The 16,955-nt window shown below is 38.8% G+C and overlaps 1 protein-coding gene across 6 annotated transcripts in view; it reads left to right on the top strand.

Moving 5' to 3' along the window:
* wdfy3 (WD repeat and FYVE domain containing 3) overlaps positions 1 to 16,955 on the top strand; it is a 146,462-nt gene that overhangs the window by 20,214 nt on the left and 109,293 nt on the right. For all 6 annotated transcript variants that reach the window (XM_041787217.1, XM_041787219.1, XM_041787215.1 and 3 more), the window contains exon 2: positions 11,414 to 11,624. In XM_041787217.1, the coding sequence (XP_041643151.1) occupies positions 11,445 to 11,624 (180 nt within the window). In that variant the 5' untranslated portion in view covers positions 11,414 to 11,444. The remainder of the gene's footprint in view (positions 1 to 11,413; positions 11,625 to 16,955) is intronic.

The raw sequence follows: 16,955 nt of genomic DNA, 5'->3' as shown, positions 1-16,955 counted from the left end.
CAGGAAAAGTTACACCCCTATAAGAGTTAAAATACATAGGAAAACCTGACAGTGTTAACTGCACGCATACAATTAAATTTAATACTTAAAAGTGTTTGTACTGGTCCACTCATCATATTGTTAAACTACACTTTTAATGTATAAAATATTTGACAGTATGACAGAGCTGCAGTAAAAGTTGCATCACAGTGGGTCTCCTCTGGTAAGAACAAAGCAGAGTCAACCTCATAGCAAGGATTTGCATATAGATGAAGAATACCCACTATGCATCCTTTAGGATCAGCTAAAGTCACAGGCGGTACTCTAACTCAGTGGATAACTTCAGTGCACATGTGTCTAACAGCAAATAAAAACATCCACCAAACAAATGAGCAAAAGAACACCAGTAGGGATTACTGTACAACAGGCAATATCCCAACACAGCCAAACAGGTATACAACCCATCTAAACGCTGCCCAAGGGCATGATGGGAAACTCATCTGACACATCTCCGCAGATTTGAAATGGGAGTGGGCATTGCTTAGCTCAGTTAACTCTTTAAAATCTTCAGCATTGTCAAATAACTCCAACAAAAGACTTCAGCTGATGTATATCTGTTGGTCCTGTGTAGAATTCCACAAAGTTATTTGTACATACGAAGCACAAGGTTAGCCCATATATCGGTTGTAAACATCAGCAGAAATGTTCATATCTGCCAATACAGAATTGCTATCTGCAGATACCAATGTCATGCTTAAAATGCTGTGCATCTCTAATGACCACCAAAATCTAATCAGTTACTCCTTGGACCAGAGTCAAAATTTGTACAAAGTTTGAAGGAAATCCCTCAAAGCATATATTGCGTTCACAAAAAACGATGATCATGAGGCTCAATGTGTTTGACATCTGACCTTTAACATTTAACAGTTCATACTTGAGTCAGAGTGGACATTTGGAGAAGACTGCTCCAGCTGTTCTTGTAGTTTAGTGTTCACAAGAATGGCCCAGACAGACATACGGGCATTATGGTATGGACAGATGGATATCCTGAGATCAAAATGTGTCCAACCTTGGTTATCACTGGTGTAGAGGCATAAATATCCAAACAGCAACCTTTTATATCATGCTGGCCTGTAACAGTCTCCTAATAGAAAGGGCTCTTAATAAAACTAAGACAAGGGCTTTCTTGTTTAGCTTTAAACAGATAAAGGAAAAGAGAAAGCAAACCATTTGATCAGCCAATCACATGCTGAGCTTTATCAGATGATTCTAATGCATCTCTTGTGGTCTTTAATGTTATTATGTAAAGTTCAGAACAGTAACGTCACAAAAAAATTGCTCAGCTCTTCTTCTTTGCTTTGCTGAAGCTTAATAAGACCGTTACTTGATTTTATTAAAATGTTTCTTGTGACATTTATGTCTTAAAAATGACTTTTGTCTGTTTTTGTGTATAAATCACTGTCAGGTTGTTTTCAGACTACACAGGTTGGTACTGGGATCTGAGTTTCAGTACCAACACACACTAAGCCTCAGAATGAAAAACTTCTGTCTCTAAAGAACCTCCCCTCGGTTTCCATCAGTCCTGTCTGGTTTTTGTTCATTCTGAAACTCGCAGCTTTAAACAGTGACTCAGGATCCTGGGCCCACTGGACTGGATATTTTTAAACCCGCCACAGTTCGACGGCTTCTGCTTTTTGGTTTCTCAATTTCTGACATTTTGTAAGATTTTCTCCTTGACTGGCAGCTTTTCTACAGGCTTGTCTGTGGCTCAGCCTGAGTTTCCATTTTAGCCAGCAGCTGAACATGGCTTTTTCTGCTGATGCTGCTGAGGCCTGTGCATCTTAATCACTCTCCAACCCTCCTGCTGGTGAGCTGCTATGGCCAAATGTGCTGAAGATCTATGGCTTTTTCCCAAAGCCTCAGCCAGCTTTGTGTGTTTCTTTGTTTTCACTACTGCCTGTAGTCTGGTCATTTATCCAGTGAAAATTCAATTCATTACAATTTTTATGGTGCAGACTTGGCCATTTGACACAAATCACTGTGTTATGAAGGAATTGACAAACATGTTATACATGCTTACAGAGAGAGAGAAAGGATGTCAGCAGCACAGAGCTGTCACAGCAGTAATGCAGCAAGACTTTAATGTTTAAAATAAGAATTAAAAAAAACATATCAGCATGTGTCAACTGTAAATTTTTGCAGTTTTTACTAGTGAGTTTCTAAAGTTTTAGGCTGGACCAAGAGACCTAAACCAGTTTAGGTGTTTTTCTTTGTTCATTCTCACATTTTAGGTTCAAAGTTTAAGTACTCAGGTCTGTTTCCTCGTTCATTCTTCATTCTTATACTTTCAAATTCATTCAAGGACTGAAGGTTTAGGTCTGAGATACATATTTGAATATTGATATTGGTATGGCTAAATTATTCTGCAGATATCTGCAGATATCAGCATAAAATCCAACCTTGTGCATCCCTGCAATTTAGCCAAAGTACCGTCAGCATACGAAACGGTACAGAGCAACACAGTAGCAGCAGGAAACCAGGAAATTACTCCATACACTTGCTGTATCATTGGCACTCAGGATGATGTGTTGATTGACATCTAGCCATCAGATTGTGTTGTATGCAGGAGACTTTGGAGAGTGAAAATAAAGCCAGAAGGGAGGACACACTTTGCAGTGGAGCCAAAGTTGGCACTTTTTGCCTGATTGATTTGATCAGTTATCAGTATATTTTGTCGATACAGATAATTGGCCAAATGTGAAAGAATCAGCATCAGTAATCGGCCTGGCTAATAATCACTCCACCCCTAATCGACATGGTATGATCTGGTATTGCCAGATTTTAGCTCAAAAATGTCAATTTTGGACAATATTTACAGCTGATATATGAAGTATTTGTCATACATATCGGCAGTATATCTCACATACCGGCCTCAACAGTAAGATGTATGTACACTGTAACAACAGGTTTAGTTTAGGGTGCTACACACTCAAGGAGGCCCATTGTGAGCCCTGAACATTTTTATGCAAACATGAAACAACCACCAGACTGTCAACTTTCATGGTTCTCTGTCTGCACCGCTTGACTCAGCCTCTCTTTGCACAGGAGATGCCTAGTGTTTCTTTACAATGACAAGAGTGTATGTATCAGTATAACTATTGGCCGAATTAAGTTTGGAAATATCAGCATATTGGCTATCGCAAAGGTCAAATATCTTGCATCCCTGCATGGGAAGGACGAGTCCCACCAAAGCTAGTTTACAACTGGTTGCCTGGACCAGTGACACCAGCACTTTGCTTTTAGAAACAGGCTAAGATGTTTCTGTACTAGCATCCAGAGCGTTTGAACACACACTAAAAAGTGCTCTGAATGACAAAAAGAGGCTGGATGTAGTGGTTGCACCCTGCTGATTTCGCTCTACCCTTTGGGAAGAGCTTTGCAAAAAGATAAACAGACTTACAGGCTTACATGAATCAGTGATCACCTCACCAGCTCTCTGCTCTATCACATCACCAACCTGAAACAAATACTCACAGTTCACTGGATCCAATCCATTTTTTGCAGATGGCTGCTCACGTTTTGGAGTTCTTCCGTAAAGACTTAAGCTCAAGAGCTATTTAGAAAGATCTGATACTTGCTCACTGAGTTGAGACGGACATAGCAACTAATAGTTCCAGAATATCTTCAGTTAAGATGGAACAACAGATTGTTAATTTCTCCATCAATAAGTTTGTATTTATTACACAGACTGCTGGAGTATGACCCAGAGTTATAGCTTTATTGTAACCGGAAAGACACAGGGCTTTGAGAAAACAAGGCATATCTTATCTGCTATTTTCACTCTTTCTGCTGGTCTTGGCTCACATTGGCTGTTTCTGTAAATCGCTGTGATGTCACAATAAAGGATCCTAAGGAGAAATAAAAGGATTAGAAAAATTTGCCCAATAAAAATCATGATAATTTAGCCTACATTTTTCCCCATTCTTCTTCCCTCTGGAAACCAGAGCATATTTCGGTGGAGTTTGTTAATCCAGGTCAGGTCTTACTTTATAAGCTGATATCAACTTCTTGATAACACTTTACTGGGTTTATTTATTGATGACGGCCAATAAAAGTAAAAAAAATGAAACATTGTTATTGTTAAATCTTTTTAGGTCAGATTTGACAGTGAGTTGGCAGCTCACTCTGATAATGATTTTATATTTTTGTGTCTTTTTTGTGGCTGTTCTGTTGGCTTACATTTTACCTGACAGAGACCAGATCAGTTTTGTTCCTCAGTTTAAATGATCCGTCTGAGTTTAGTTAATCAGACTTCGCTGTGAGGCTCCCTTTGGCTGAGGAGACTTCATGTTCTGCATTCACTTCCTCTTTTAAATGGAGCAAAAGTTATTCTCAGTGGGTATGAAAACGGTTTTTATCCATAAAGAAGTTTGAATGTGCTTCCTTTTTCATATTTAGTGCTGTTTATAGCAATTTGGTGCACTGATTTGACGTAGACGTTCAAAAATCCACCTTTGTGTTTAAATTAGATTTGTGAGATTGCAGTTGTGTCACTGAGAATAAACATCCCCTTTTACACGAGCATATAACTTTATCAGTGTCTGCAGCTGACAGAGAATATGTTGTTGTTTTGGCCCGAGTTTTACTGTAATGCCTCGCTCTAATGCCTTATCTCAGACAGCCAGAGCTGCTGGTAAGGAAACTCTAAATTGTACAAGAATATCTCTGCCAACAGACGCTGTATTTTAAATTTCACTGTCTGAGCCTTTCAGGTCTCGTCTCTTTTGAGCCATCATGTGTTTAAAATCCTCCTGATGTAAATCCTGTAGTAATTGTCCTCAATTTTTTTAGGGAAATAAGTCACTGATGTAACAGAGGTAATTATGCAACTCAAGGCCTGATTACAGCAGTCACAAAACAACTGGGCCAAGAGATGGTCAATATCCTTGAGACTCTGCATGCTAAAAACACACACTCATGCTGGCACTTTAGATTAAAGTGCACTGAATGGATGTAAAATAGAAATGCAATTTGAGCCCAAGTTCACACACAGGGCAGTCCTGCTGTGTGGGCAAACTGCGTTACTAAAGCCTTCAGTCTTCGATAATTTCCTTATTGCCACAGACGCCATGTTCCCGTGAATCAGAATAACACTTGGAAGCCGTCTGTCTCTGCCATTATGTTTCTTTCCACGTCCCAGCTGTCTTTATTACCGTTCTTTGGAGGAATGAGAGGGACAAAGTGGATGTAGGTTGTTGAGATGCCGGTCATGGCAAAGCAGATCTTGAACAAGAAAGCACTCAATATAGGACGGACCTCTGGGAAAAATTCTTTAATCCTCCCACTTCCTTTAACAGTCAAAATTAGACTGCATAGATGATAAAACAGATGTAAACAGATTTATAATCACAGCAAAGGCTGTAACTGGTGTATGCACTTCAGATGCATTTCACCATCTTTTTAAAGTCAATTGTGACAGTTTTTGTATGAGCAGGGTGATAAATTGTTGGCTTTTTCCTAATTACTTTCCTGGCTTACTACCCGGCTAATGTCTTATTTTTACCCAAATTTGGCTGTGATTTGTAAAAATAAATATAATTCTGTACTAGGGGTGTAAAGGTACGTGTATTCGTACTGCACTGTTTCGGTACGGGCCTCTCGGTACGGTACAGACGTGTACCGAATGGTTACATATGGAACAAAGCTCACATACAGACAGAAAATCAGAGCACAACTCACTGTCACACTGTCCTGGCAACCACACAACCACAGCAAATGACAGCAACAGCTGGAATATTCCCAGATAAAAGTGTCCTGTTTAGGAACACTTTGTTTCCCAGTAAAAAACAACAGTGGACAAAGACAACGACAGAAGCACTGACATTATTCAGCAGGTTTGTCTCTGACAGCACATCGCCCAGCAGACCAATCAAAGCATTTGAAAAGCACCACTCAAACAGAACGTCACTGTGACGAGGAGGAACAACAAAGTGTCTCACCAGCTGGTTTTGAATTTCCTATGATTTAAAATCTCTTTAATAAACAATGGTGCTCTGGTTTTGATATTAAAAGGGGGAGAGAGAGGACTCTGCAGCTGCGTTATAGGTAAATGTCATTTATTCAACCTATTTATTTTTATACAATTTAATTAAAAAAAAAAAAACAGAATTAAATTGTATTTATTCGCTTCAATAACTGTACCGAAAACATGACTTCAAGACATACTGAACCGAAATTTCCTGTACCGTTACACCCCTATGCTGTCCTGTAGGAGCCTTCAGACAGTCAACTGAGACTCCACAGCAAAACCATTAGTGTTAATTCAGCTCCCACAGTCACAATAACAAATCACAATCTAAATATGAGGGTGCTTTATTTATGAAATAAAGGAGGAGGCTGGGGTAGAGGAGGCTGAGCTTTGCCAGCGGCGTGGTGCATCAGTGTTAATGCAAGCAGCGATTAGTAAGCAGAATGTCATATTTAAACACACCGCTGTGTTTAGATAAGGAGCTGTGATTGGCTGTGGGAGCTGGGAGGCGATAATTAAGATCAGCTGGCTGTCAGCTGATCATGGCTGGGCGTATGACTACCGTGTCCTGCATGATCTAACGCTAAGCTTCATTTTCCTTTTTAAAGGCTTCAGTTGATATTCTTTGCTGGTGGACTGCTTGTGTAAGGCTCGTTGTTGATAAAGTAGCATATTTTATCCATCATCCTGGAGTGCAGAAGTACAGGATGGTATCAGCAGCAAGTAGCTTTAAAACAACCCTTAAAATAGTGGCATAACATACTTCATTTTAAGCATGACACTCCTCATATGGTGCATTTACCAGAGGAACAGAGCCTTTCTCTTGGCCATGGATTGTAATTACATATGGACATAAAAATAGAATATTAACATGGTCAGCAAATATACTTGGGTGGCCCATCCAAGTATTGTCTTTGTGTGGGAAACACTTATGTCTGTAAGCTCCCTTCTTCAGCTAATGATGTGGAATTAGAGAGGCCAAAAGGCCCCCTTTACTGTTTAAACTAGTATGGCATTACACGTTTCTGTAAAATTGATTTAAGTTGTCCATAATTCATTGATTTGTTTTTAAATTGTAATGCAATGTTGGTACTTTTGTGTCCACTTAAGCCAATCTGCCTGCCACTAAATAGAATGAGGGAATTAGTTACTTCCATATGTGCTTCGCTTCACAGACCTGACTGGAGGTTACTTGGCAGTCCAGCAAGTAAAAGTCTCCTGGTTTGCCACAAAAACTGTCTGAAGGTTATAAAAAAAGTATTTTTTCCCCCTCATTATAATAATTTTTTTCCCGTTATTTGCAAAAAGTCACTAATTTTAAGTGTTTGTTTGAAACAAATACATTTGGTTGATTGACAGTGACTTTTGTAAAGATTTTATTTTCAAATAGTTGGTACAGCTCAGGTTTTGTTAAAGATTGGAGCAGTAGAGAACACTGGTTAGTTGATGTGAAAAGAGGAAACTGATAAAAGAGAAATAGAAGGAACCTCCTCAGTTACATAATTCAATTGTTCCTTTTGTGCCTCAAGTCACGTCTTCAAACTCCTTTAAAAACACTCCGATATCTCCACAATGCCAGCACTTGATATTTCACAACAAGAGAATCAAATTTATACAGCCAACAGATGGGAAAGCTTGCCAAGAGTCAATTAGTCAGCTAAGAGGGGCTCTTACCCTGAGGGGGGGCTGGTTTGAATCCAGATTAGTAAAGTCTGCATATGAGAGCCTGAGGAGGGGGAAAGAAAAATTAGTTCTTGGTCCACAGTAGTGCCTTCTGTGGTGCCTTTGAGCAAGGACTTTAGAGTGAAGCATGACACAGACACATGGAGCAGAACATGTGGCATTTGAGTTCAAACACCTTTTGTCCTTTCCCTGTGGTCTGTTTGTGTTTGAAACTGAGCAGAGCTACTTCCTGTTTCTCAGGGATAACAGTTAGTGTATAAATTGTACCCTTTTAAGAAAACCTGTGCAAACATGTATACTTAGAATCATTTTTACAGAAACTTTTATAGGTGAGTGAAGAGAACATGAGACTACTGATATACAGTATGTGGGGCACTTGAGTGAAACAGGTGGGCACTGGTAAAATTAAAAATAGAAACGTTTTTGATTGACTCCAGCTTAGCTCTGGAAGTACATTAACTCCATACAGGCAAGCAGCATTTCACAATAAAAGCATCCAAGGCATTTTGGCTTGTTATTCAATACATTCTCCACAGTACAGGAGACTGTATATCTCCATATTGTGGACATACTGTGTATGTCTGTATGTTTGCTTTAAAATGATGTTAATGTAAACTGAATTGAAGTTAAAGGTTTTAATAGTTAATCAAAGTAAATGTCATAAATGTATATGGAAAACTTCACACTATTTGCAAAGAAATCCGTTCATGACTCTCAGGGACAAAGTTCAGTGGCAAGCTGAAGAAGTCAAATATAAAAAAAAAAACAGGACTGGTTTTTCAAGTTCAGAATCAATTTTTACAACATATGTGGTATTTTTTTCAAACATTGTTTGGCTAGTAAATATTACTTTTTGGACCCTATACCTTTTAAAAATTAAATTTAGTTGGCACCCAGAAAAACAAGATAATTTAATATTTTTTGTGATGTATTATCTTAAGTAAACGGCAGGCCATACGTCTGCCATAAAGGAGGTAAGCTATTATTTAGATATTATCTTGTAAAATACCAAAAAAATCAAATTCAATTTAATTTTCAATTTTAAAAACTTAAAACAGACAATTTTAAAGATGGTTCTTAGATAACAGAATTTAAGTATATAAACCACAGTGTACAATTACAGTTAAAAATTGAAAGCTAAGAATGTTCATAGTGCAGAGGGAGTAAGACTTCAACTGGAAATAAATACATAAACAGGGTTATGTGAAATGGACCATACTGAGTAAACAAAGTGGTCTGAGTGAGTGAAATAGAAAATAGATCATTAAAATATAAACAGAGGTTAAAGAAGTAGAATAGGTAGAAAAATTTGTGTTAGTACAAAAAAGTACAAAGTTACAGCAATGACTGTTGAGTGGTCATCAGAGCAAATCTGTGACTGTTGAAAGGTGTGACACGTAAAGCATTTGTCTTTTTCAGGATTTGATGCATATCAACAACAGTAAATGTCCCAGGACAGTGCCTTGTGTAGTGTGATTCATTTTGTTTTGCACAAAGAGAGTTTGCTGACAGTTTCTTTCATTCTTGGTTAACTTCCTCTCCTGCATTTGCACATGGACCAGGGTCTGATACTACCTTACTGCCTCCAAAAGAACAGAAGTATAACTGTTCAAAATCCTGCTCTTTAAAAAGGGCTACAGTGACAGTAATCCACCCAGAGAAGTGCTTTTCTCTACATGGTCAACTGTCATGTCTCCTAACTGTCCCCAGTGTTTGCTAACTTCCTGAGAGGACTGGAAGTGGACTGTCTGTGCCTTTTAGCTGCAGTTGAACACATGAGGAATGTAACCTAAGCCAGAGCATTTGTTTAAGTAATGTTGAGATGTAATGGAAATCCTAGGGTTGAGCTAATTGTGGTTATTTACACATAAAGCACTTTACAAGGGTAGCATATTTTGCAAAAGTCAAGCAGTCCTTCAGTCGCTAAATCTTGTTCTTTGTATTATGAAATGGTACCGGGGTCACTGAGATTATGAGATGTAATCCAGCTGTTAGAGTAACTGGATAGTAATTACTCCTAACGTTGAAGTGCTCAGAAGGGAACCAGAGCTTAGGAAAGAGGTCAAAATGTTTGTATATGATTCATTTAGTAAAATATTATGATTTCTCTCTCTCTCTTCCTCTCTGTAATGTAATGGATCGCTAAAGGCTCAAACTCCATCATGTGGAGAAAATGAATGAGAAATGCTTTGCCCTGGCTGTCTTTGTGCCCTTGAGCAAGGTACTGCGTCTCAGTCTTGTTGATTGATGAGAAGGTTAGTTGCGCTGTTCCAGACTGTTGATTCTGTTTTTATCGTTGGATGTTTGTCCGTGTTGGATGGAGGCTTTGTGTTCTGTGAAGTCTCCTAGCAACCATCTTCAAGATATCTGTGAAGAACAGGGCCTGTGAAAATGATTGCTAAATATATATCAAGCCTAGCAACAAAGAAAGAGATGTACAATTGATACAGTTTTGGTTTAAAGCCTTAAGAATGATGCAGTATAACTAGACCACCATATTCAAAATCCATTAGCTTGAACTGGCTTATGAGCAGCCCAGCTAGCCCTAAGTCCCTATATTGTTCCAACATGTTCAGTTACGTTTTACATAAATAATGTTAGGCAGACTCTTAAAATCATTCAACAATATGCGACAAAAAAGACCTCACATGCACCATTTTCAAGACTTGAAATTAGATCCCTGTAGTTTAATAAGCTCTTTAATTTTTGCCTCCATGTGATGTTATTCTTAAAACAAAATCTTATTTAGATGAACTTAAGCCTGTGTGGTTAATAAAGAAGAACTTAACAAAGCACATTATTTTACATTTGTATGAAATGTGCTTTATAGATGAAATTTAATTGAATTGTATTAAGTGTGTTGGGTTTCTCCTATGGAGACCTATAAAAGGTGCAACACCTGTTAAGTAAGGCCGCATTTGTGCACATTTGCTGTAGCGAGGGTTCAGCAATACATCCTCCCTCCTCACTCAAAGGTTTTTGAAACTACTCTGTGTCGTGGACCCTCCACACAATTATGCAAAAAGAGTGGAAGTGTGTTGGAAGAGTTTTGAGAAAGGCCCCAAGTTTCATGCCTTGCAGAGCCCCTTTTACAATTTGGCATTGTTTGATCTATGGATCATCAAAAAAACGTAAAATACTCATCACAGTTTACCTGTGCAAAATTAATGCTTATTTGTTAAACCAGCAGTCCAAACTTAGAGATATATCATAATCAGATAAAAAAGCAGCAAATCCCTACATGCTAGAAACTAAGGCCAAGAAATCTTTGATTTTTGGTTGAAATACTACCAAAAAAGTTATCCCTGAATATTTAGCAAATAACTTTCAAATGATTCATCATTGAATTGCTGCAGCTCTTTTGTTGAGCCCCTAGTTACCACAGTACTGACCTCTATATAAACCCACCTCATGTTAGTTACCTCTTTTGCTTATATTTCCTTTTTTTTTGCAATATGTTTTTGCATTTAATCCCCCTTTGTACATTTTAATATACACCTTATGTTTTTGCATTTCACTTATATTTGATGCTCATTTTTGTTGGCTATAGCTTTGGAGCAAACAGACCGTGGAACCTTTTGGCATTATTAAAGTTTTTTCTTATCATAGATGGTTTGTTTATTTTATTTATTTACACACATTAATTTTGTACCTTAGAGGTTTGATCCTCTGCCCGAAAAGACTTCGACTGTGTCTTAAATCTGTTGTCTTCTTCATCTGCAGGGCTGCCTTTGCCCTGACAAAGCCGCTCAAGATGAACATGGTGAAAAGGATCATGGGGCGGCCGCGGCAGGAGGAGTGCAGCCCCCAGGACAACGCGCTGGGCCTGATGCACCTGAGACGCCTGTTCTCCGAGCTGTGCCACCCTCCTCGCCACATGACGCAGAAGGAGCAGGAGGAGAAGCTCTACATGATGCTTCCTGTATTTAACAGAGTAAGTATCATCAGGGGAGGAAGGGAGAACCCAAACACAGATGGTCTCTTTTACTATTCCAAGAGTAGGTATTACTGTTTAATAATCAGAGTTTACATTTAACTGAAGAGTGCTCATGTGATTTATGTGACTGCTGTTTTTTGTCATAGCTATTTTTAAAAAGTTTAATAAGTATCAGGTTAAATGCTGGATTCATGCTGTCCAAAGCTGGATAATAGGTGGCTTTGTGTTAACTAAACAAATGGGGCTTCACCTATAAACTATGTTGAATTATGATTTTGTGGTTAACGGCTTATTTTCATACACACCTGCATAGAGCTACACATCCAGTCAATTGAGCCTAGAAACAGAAGCACAAAGATGTCCTTGTTTTTATTTGGTTTGAATTTAGGTCAAACATATTTACCATGTTAATCATGGAACCATCCTCTATCACTAACCTGCTGTATTGACACTGAATTAAACCTTCAACTCTGTGATGACACACAGGTCTGCTGACATCAACCTGAGCTTCAAAAGTATTTGACAAAAGAGGATGCTGTCTAATGCATACCTGGTAGGCAGGTGTGTGGGGACTTATACATTCAGTTAACACCAGGTTTAACTGTTTCATCAAGGAACTGTGAGCTTCAAAAGGCCTGTCAGACTCTTTATTTGCCATCTTTATTCTTGAACCAAAGGCTGTTTCAAAAAGAGTTCTCATCCCTCCATCAACAGTAAGCTAAAGATAGACATGAACTCAAACCGGCCAGACACTGTTTCCTCTTTCAACCCTTCTTTTACTGTTTGCCCTTATTTTAGTGTCTTATTTGTATTGTACTATTAAGGTTCTGTACTTCTTTGAGTTGAGGGCCTCTGTTTTAATCCTAAAAGCCTAGCCAAGGACACAGGCTGCTTATGAGCCATGGTCAGGAAACTATATGCATGCCATCTACTTTGTACTTTACATAAAAATCATTGTTTATAGCATTCGTCACTGTTAGATTAACAAATAAGGGAAATATCATACAAATATGTGTAAAAATAGATAACTGAAAGTCCCTGTAAAGTGAAATCTAAACTTTGTTTCTTAACACACTAGATAAGCTAGAATAAGATTGCTATAAACATCTGAAAACACTGAGATTAATGTCCCCCCTCATGCTGCAATGATAGAAAATCACCAAGCAGTTCATCTCAATACAGCATGTTGTTAGTTAATGTAACTGCTTTCACTGAAAGTTAACAGCCAGCAACATGCTGTGTTTATGTTCATAGTGAGGTAAATTTCCCAAATCTATCAGCCACAGTGGCCTACAGGTCATTAACATATCATAACAGAGAGGTTTGAGCCAGAAAACAGTAAATTATCCATTAATCCCCATCTTTTGTCTCCTTGCTCTAGTACAGAGCCAGGCAGCTATGCTCTGGCCAGAGTCCACCATAAGATCAGGTGGCAGGCTAATTGCTGGAGGGCTATTTTTCACTTGAACCAGATGCAGCAGGAACAAAAATCTTACCTGCTGAAGGTGTGTTTTAATCCGTATTTCACTTATCTTTAGTCCTAGATGGTTAAAAGGAACAGACATGGGACTTTTCCACTATGGCTTTTGGCCGCGCTGTGCCAAACCAAGCTGTGTTGATTTACATCGGGATTCTTTAAATCCCAGCTTTCAATATAACATCCATCCATCCATCCATCCATCCATCCATCCATCCTTGCCTTCCTTCCTTCCTTCCTTCCCTCCTTGCCTTCCTTGCCTTCCTGCCACATCAGGAGTAACTTTAGGACTGTATCAGACCATGATGAAGTGTAAAGTTGACCTATGCTGTCATAAAAGTCACCCCACATGCAATGAGTATGACGTCTAAAAGATTTAACAAATAAATAACCAAGAAAATATTTAGGAAGCTGAGATTATTGTTACATTTAACATATTTGTTATAGGTAAGATTATGTATCTTGGAAGATGTTCTTAATGATGATTGATTGTCCTCCACTGACTTTATCTACTCGTTTTCTCTCTCTTCACTATTATTATCCACACATTGCATGTCTCTGTCTCCTGCTGTTGGCTCTATTCCTGTGTGATCTTTTGTCAATACTCCTACGTTTATAAAGGTTGAAGAGTTCCTTCAGCAATCTGCATGTGGATGAGGTTTATTTACGAGCATAAATAATGATCATAAATATTGCCAATAGCGTCAGGCGCTATGAGAAACATGAAGAAAAATGATCATCGGGTGACCCGCAGATGGGCTGCTCAGTCATAGTCTGCATAGGAACTGATCCCCTCCAATATTCACAGCACACCGGCCCCCACACACCTGTGAGGGGCCGTGTGTATTTCTGCCTGCTGTGGTAAGAAGATCAAGATTAGACCCCAGCTCTGACACTGATACATTCATGTAAACAACATAAATAAATTAAAAGGCTGTTAAGTTTGTGTAAAAAGGGACCAGGTGGAGACCTGCTCTACAGAAAAGATGTCCTTAAATGACTTCTGTTGTGATATGGCACTGTATAGAAAATACAATTAAATAAAACTGACTCAACGTTAAAGAGGGGCGGGGATGCCGTTGAGGGCGGGGTGCCCCCCCAATAGAATGGTAGTGGAAACATTGATTACTGCTTGTTTACTGATCGTTGATAGAGAAAGAGAGAGAGAGAGAGAGAGGGAGAGAGAGATGGGAAAAGAGAGCAGCGTGTAGCGTAGTCAGTAGGGATGTACCGAAAATTCGGCCACCGAAAATTTTCGGCCGAAAATGGCCCAGAAGTGCATTTTCGGTTTTCGGCCAAAAGTCTTTTATCACCGAAACAACAAGGCCGAAACACGACATTGTGATGACGCAAGCAAAAACCGCAGCCAGCACGCGCTTGGTGCAGTGGTTCTCAAATAGGGGTACATATATGTGAAGGCACTACAGGGGGTACGCGTTTTAAAATACATGCCAACTATTTAAGAGCTAGCACCTTTCTTTGCACGTCAGGAGCGACAAGATTTTGCGAGTATATTAAGTACATTCTAAAATCACATTTGTGCTGTGAACGTCTGCGGTGTGTTTTCTCTGTCCTCTGATAAACAGTGATATTTATTAGAGCGGAAGATAAAAGGAGGTTTGTCCCTCTCTGTCCTTCACTCTGTGTGTAACGCGACACTTTTACGCACAGCCAGGACGTCAGTGCCGTTTTGTTTCACAGTTTCATTCACTGTGCCAGCCAAGTTTGTAAGAGGAGGGACTGACTTTTCATTCATTCTACGTCAAATATGATCAATAATAGTAACAAGGGAGGGCACAGCTGAGGCTCGCAGTGAGAGGAGTTAACTCTCTCCACAGTGCACAGACTGGCTCACCTGTTTGTGTTCCAGACTGTTCAGAGAAGTCATTTAGCTGGTTGATCCGGAGCATTTATAAGTCGTTTGTCTGAGGTCAGAGGAGACTGTGTTGGTAAATGTTTCACTAAAGTCCCGTTGGTTTAGAAACAGCTCCAGCTGTGTGAGTTTCGCTCCAACGAGTGCACATGGTGGTGGTGGTGCCGATTTTTAAGGTAGACAGAGGAACAAAATGTCCTTCTCTCCAACACCACCTGATGTTTGATATCTCCTCATATCTGTCTGTATCAGTGCTTGTGTTTTTGCCTCTTTTTTTTTAGCCTGGTAGAGAGGGAGACAAACAACAGGCAGCCAGACATGTCAATATGAGTGCAAATGCGCTACTTAAATATCCGCAGCAATGTCGTGCTGCAAAATGATGTTGCAGGTGTGGAAGCTTGCTTTGACTCACTACAGGTTCTAAATGTAAATATTTTGTGTAAATAATTTGCATGAAAAAACTGAGTATAGAGTGTAAGGACCTTAAGTTTATAAAGTGGAGTTAATATTTTGTAGGCTCTTGAATTCAACCACCCTAAAACCCCCTGAGTCTCCCCCATGGTAGGATGGTTTGACCCACACTGGAACATGCCTGTCAGTCACTGTATTCACAATCACTCCATTCATAAAAAGGTTTATGATTTATTTTTTGTGAAGAAATGCTGATCTATAACTAAGTTCATGATTTCAGTTTGAGAAGAGAGAAGTCTTTTTTTATAATTTGTTTATTATTTACAGGTTTTTAGTTCTTTCTAGCTCTATGCTTTTATTTCCAAATTGTTCCAGAGAGACCACTGCAGCCGAGCAGAGTTTTGCACACTTCTGGGTTTAAAGCCTTTCCAGTCACTGTTTTCAATAGCTACATTAATTTCAATGCCCACATTTAGAGATGAGAAGATGTGCCATGACTTTAGTCATACATTTTTAGCATTTAAAATGTATGAAAAAAAATCTAATTTGTAATTTGAAAGTGTTCATCAGTTACAAAGTTTGATCAATCAGATGGCTGTCACAGCACTCTTTAATGTCTTTCTTTCTTTTTGGCCAAAAAGCTTTGCGCTGTTTAGGGGTACTTGGCTGAAAAAATACTGCATAGAGCGTACGTGATTGATAAAAGGTTGAGAACCACTGATTTAATGTATACATGAGTGTGGTCAAGTTAAACATTTTATTTTGTATTTTATTTTATTTTATATTGGGTATTGTTGGAATGAAGTGCTTAATCAATATTTATGTAATTTTGTAATTGATTTATTCTTTGAAGTATTAGTATTAATTTTTGCAATTGCAATTGATTTTAGTGAGGTTAGTATACAGTCATAGCCATAAATGCAATGGTACTAATAATTAGCATAATAATTTCTTTTGGTGTTTTGGTTTTCAGCCTTGGTTTCCTCATTTTTGGTTTTCGGTTTCAGCCAAGAATTTTCATTTTGGTGCATCCCTAAATGATTTCCTGCTGACTGCCTAAGCATACAAAGCATGCGTAGCTAAAGGAAATTAAATGCTGTGATGCAGACTTAAAAGGAAGCCAGCCATAAACATTGAGTATTTTATGAAGACATATGGATGTTTATCCAACCTAAAATTATTCCCTTATTTACTGTATCTGTATATCACACTGGTGTGGTGTGAGCCTCTTTGTTTTGTAACCATAGCTACAGGCAGCTCTGCGGAGTGTCCTCATCACACTGAAGAGACGCACCGAGGGTCTCTTCATTTATTAGATAATTATGCAGCTCTGGCTGTGATTCACTCACTGGTGGCATAATTCATGTTAAAAATTCACAAGTAAAGCATTCCCTGATGCAACATGATGCCTGGCTCCAGGGCCTTTTTTCATGTTCGATTTACTGGATTTATAAAACTCCATGAGTCGATGAAGAATGGAGTGCAGTTTATTTTTCCCCTGCTCCACCAGAGGCCCAGACTGCTATGTGTGTCTGTGAGTGTAAAATGAGGACATGCCAGAGAGAAA

Source organism: Cheilinus undulatus, linkage group 5, assembly GCF_018320785.1.
Source record: "Cheilinus undulatus linkage group 5, ASM1832078v1, whole genome shotgun sequence".
Lineage (NCBI taxonomy): Eukaryota > Metazoa > Chordata > Actinopteri > Labriformes > Labridae > Cheilinus > Cheilinus undulatus.
The sequence above is the reverse complement of the archived record's forward strand: the minus strand, read 5'-3'. Positions and strand labels throughout refer to the sequence as shown.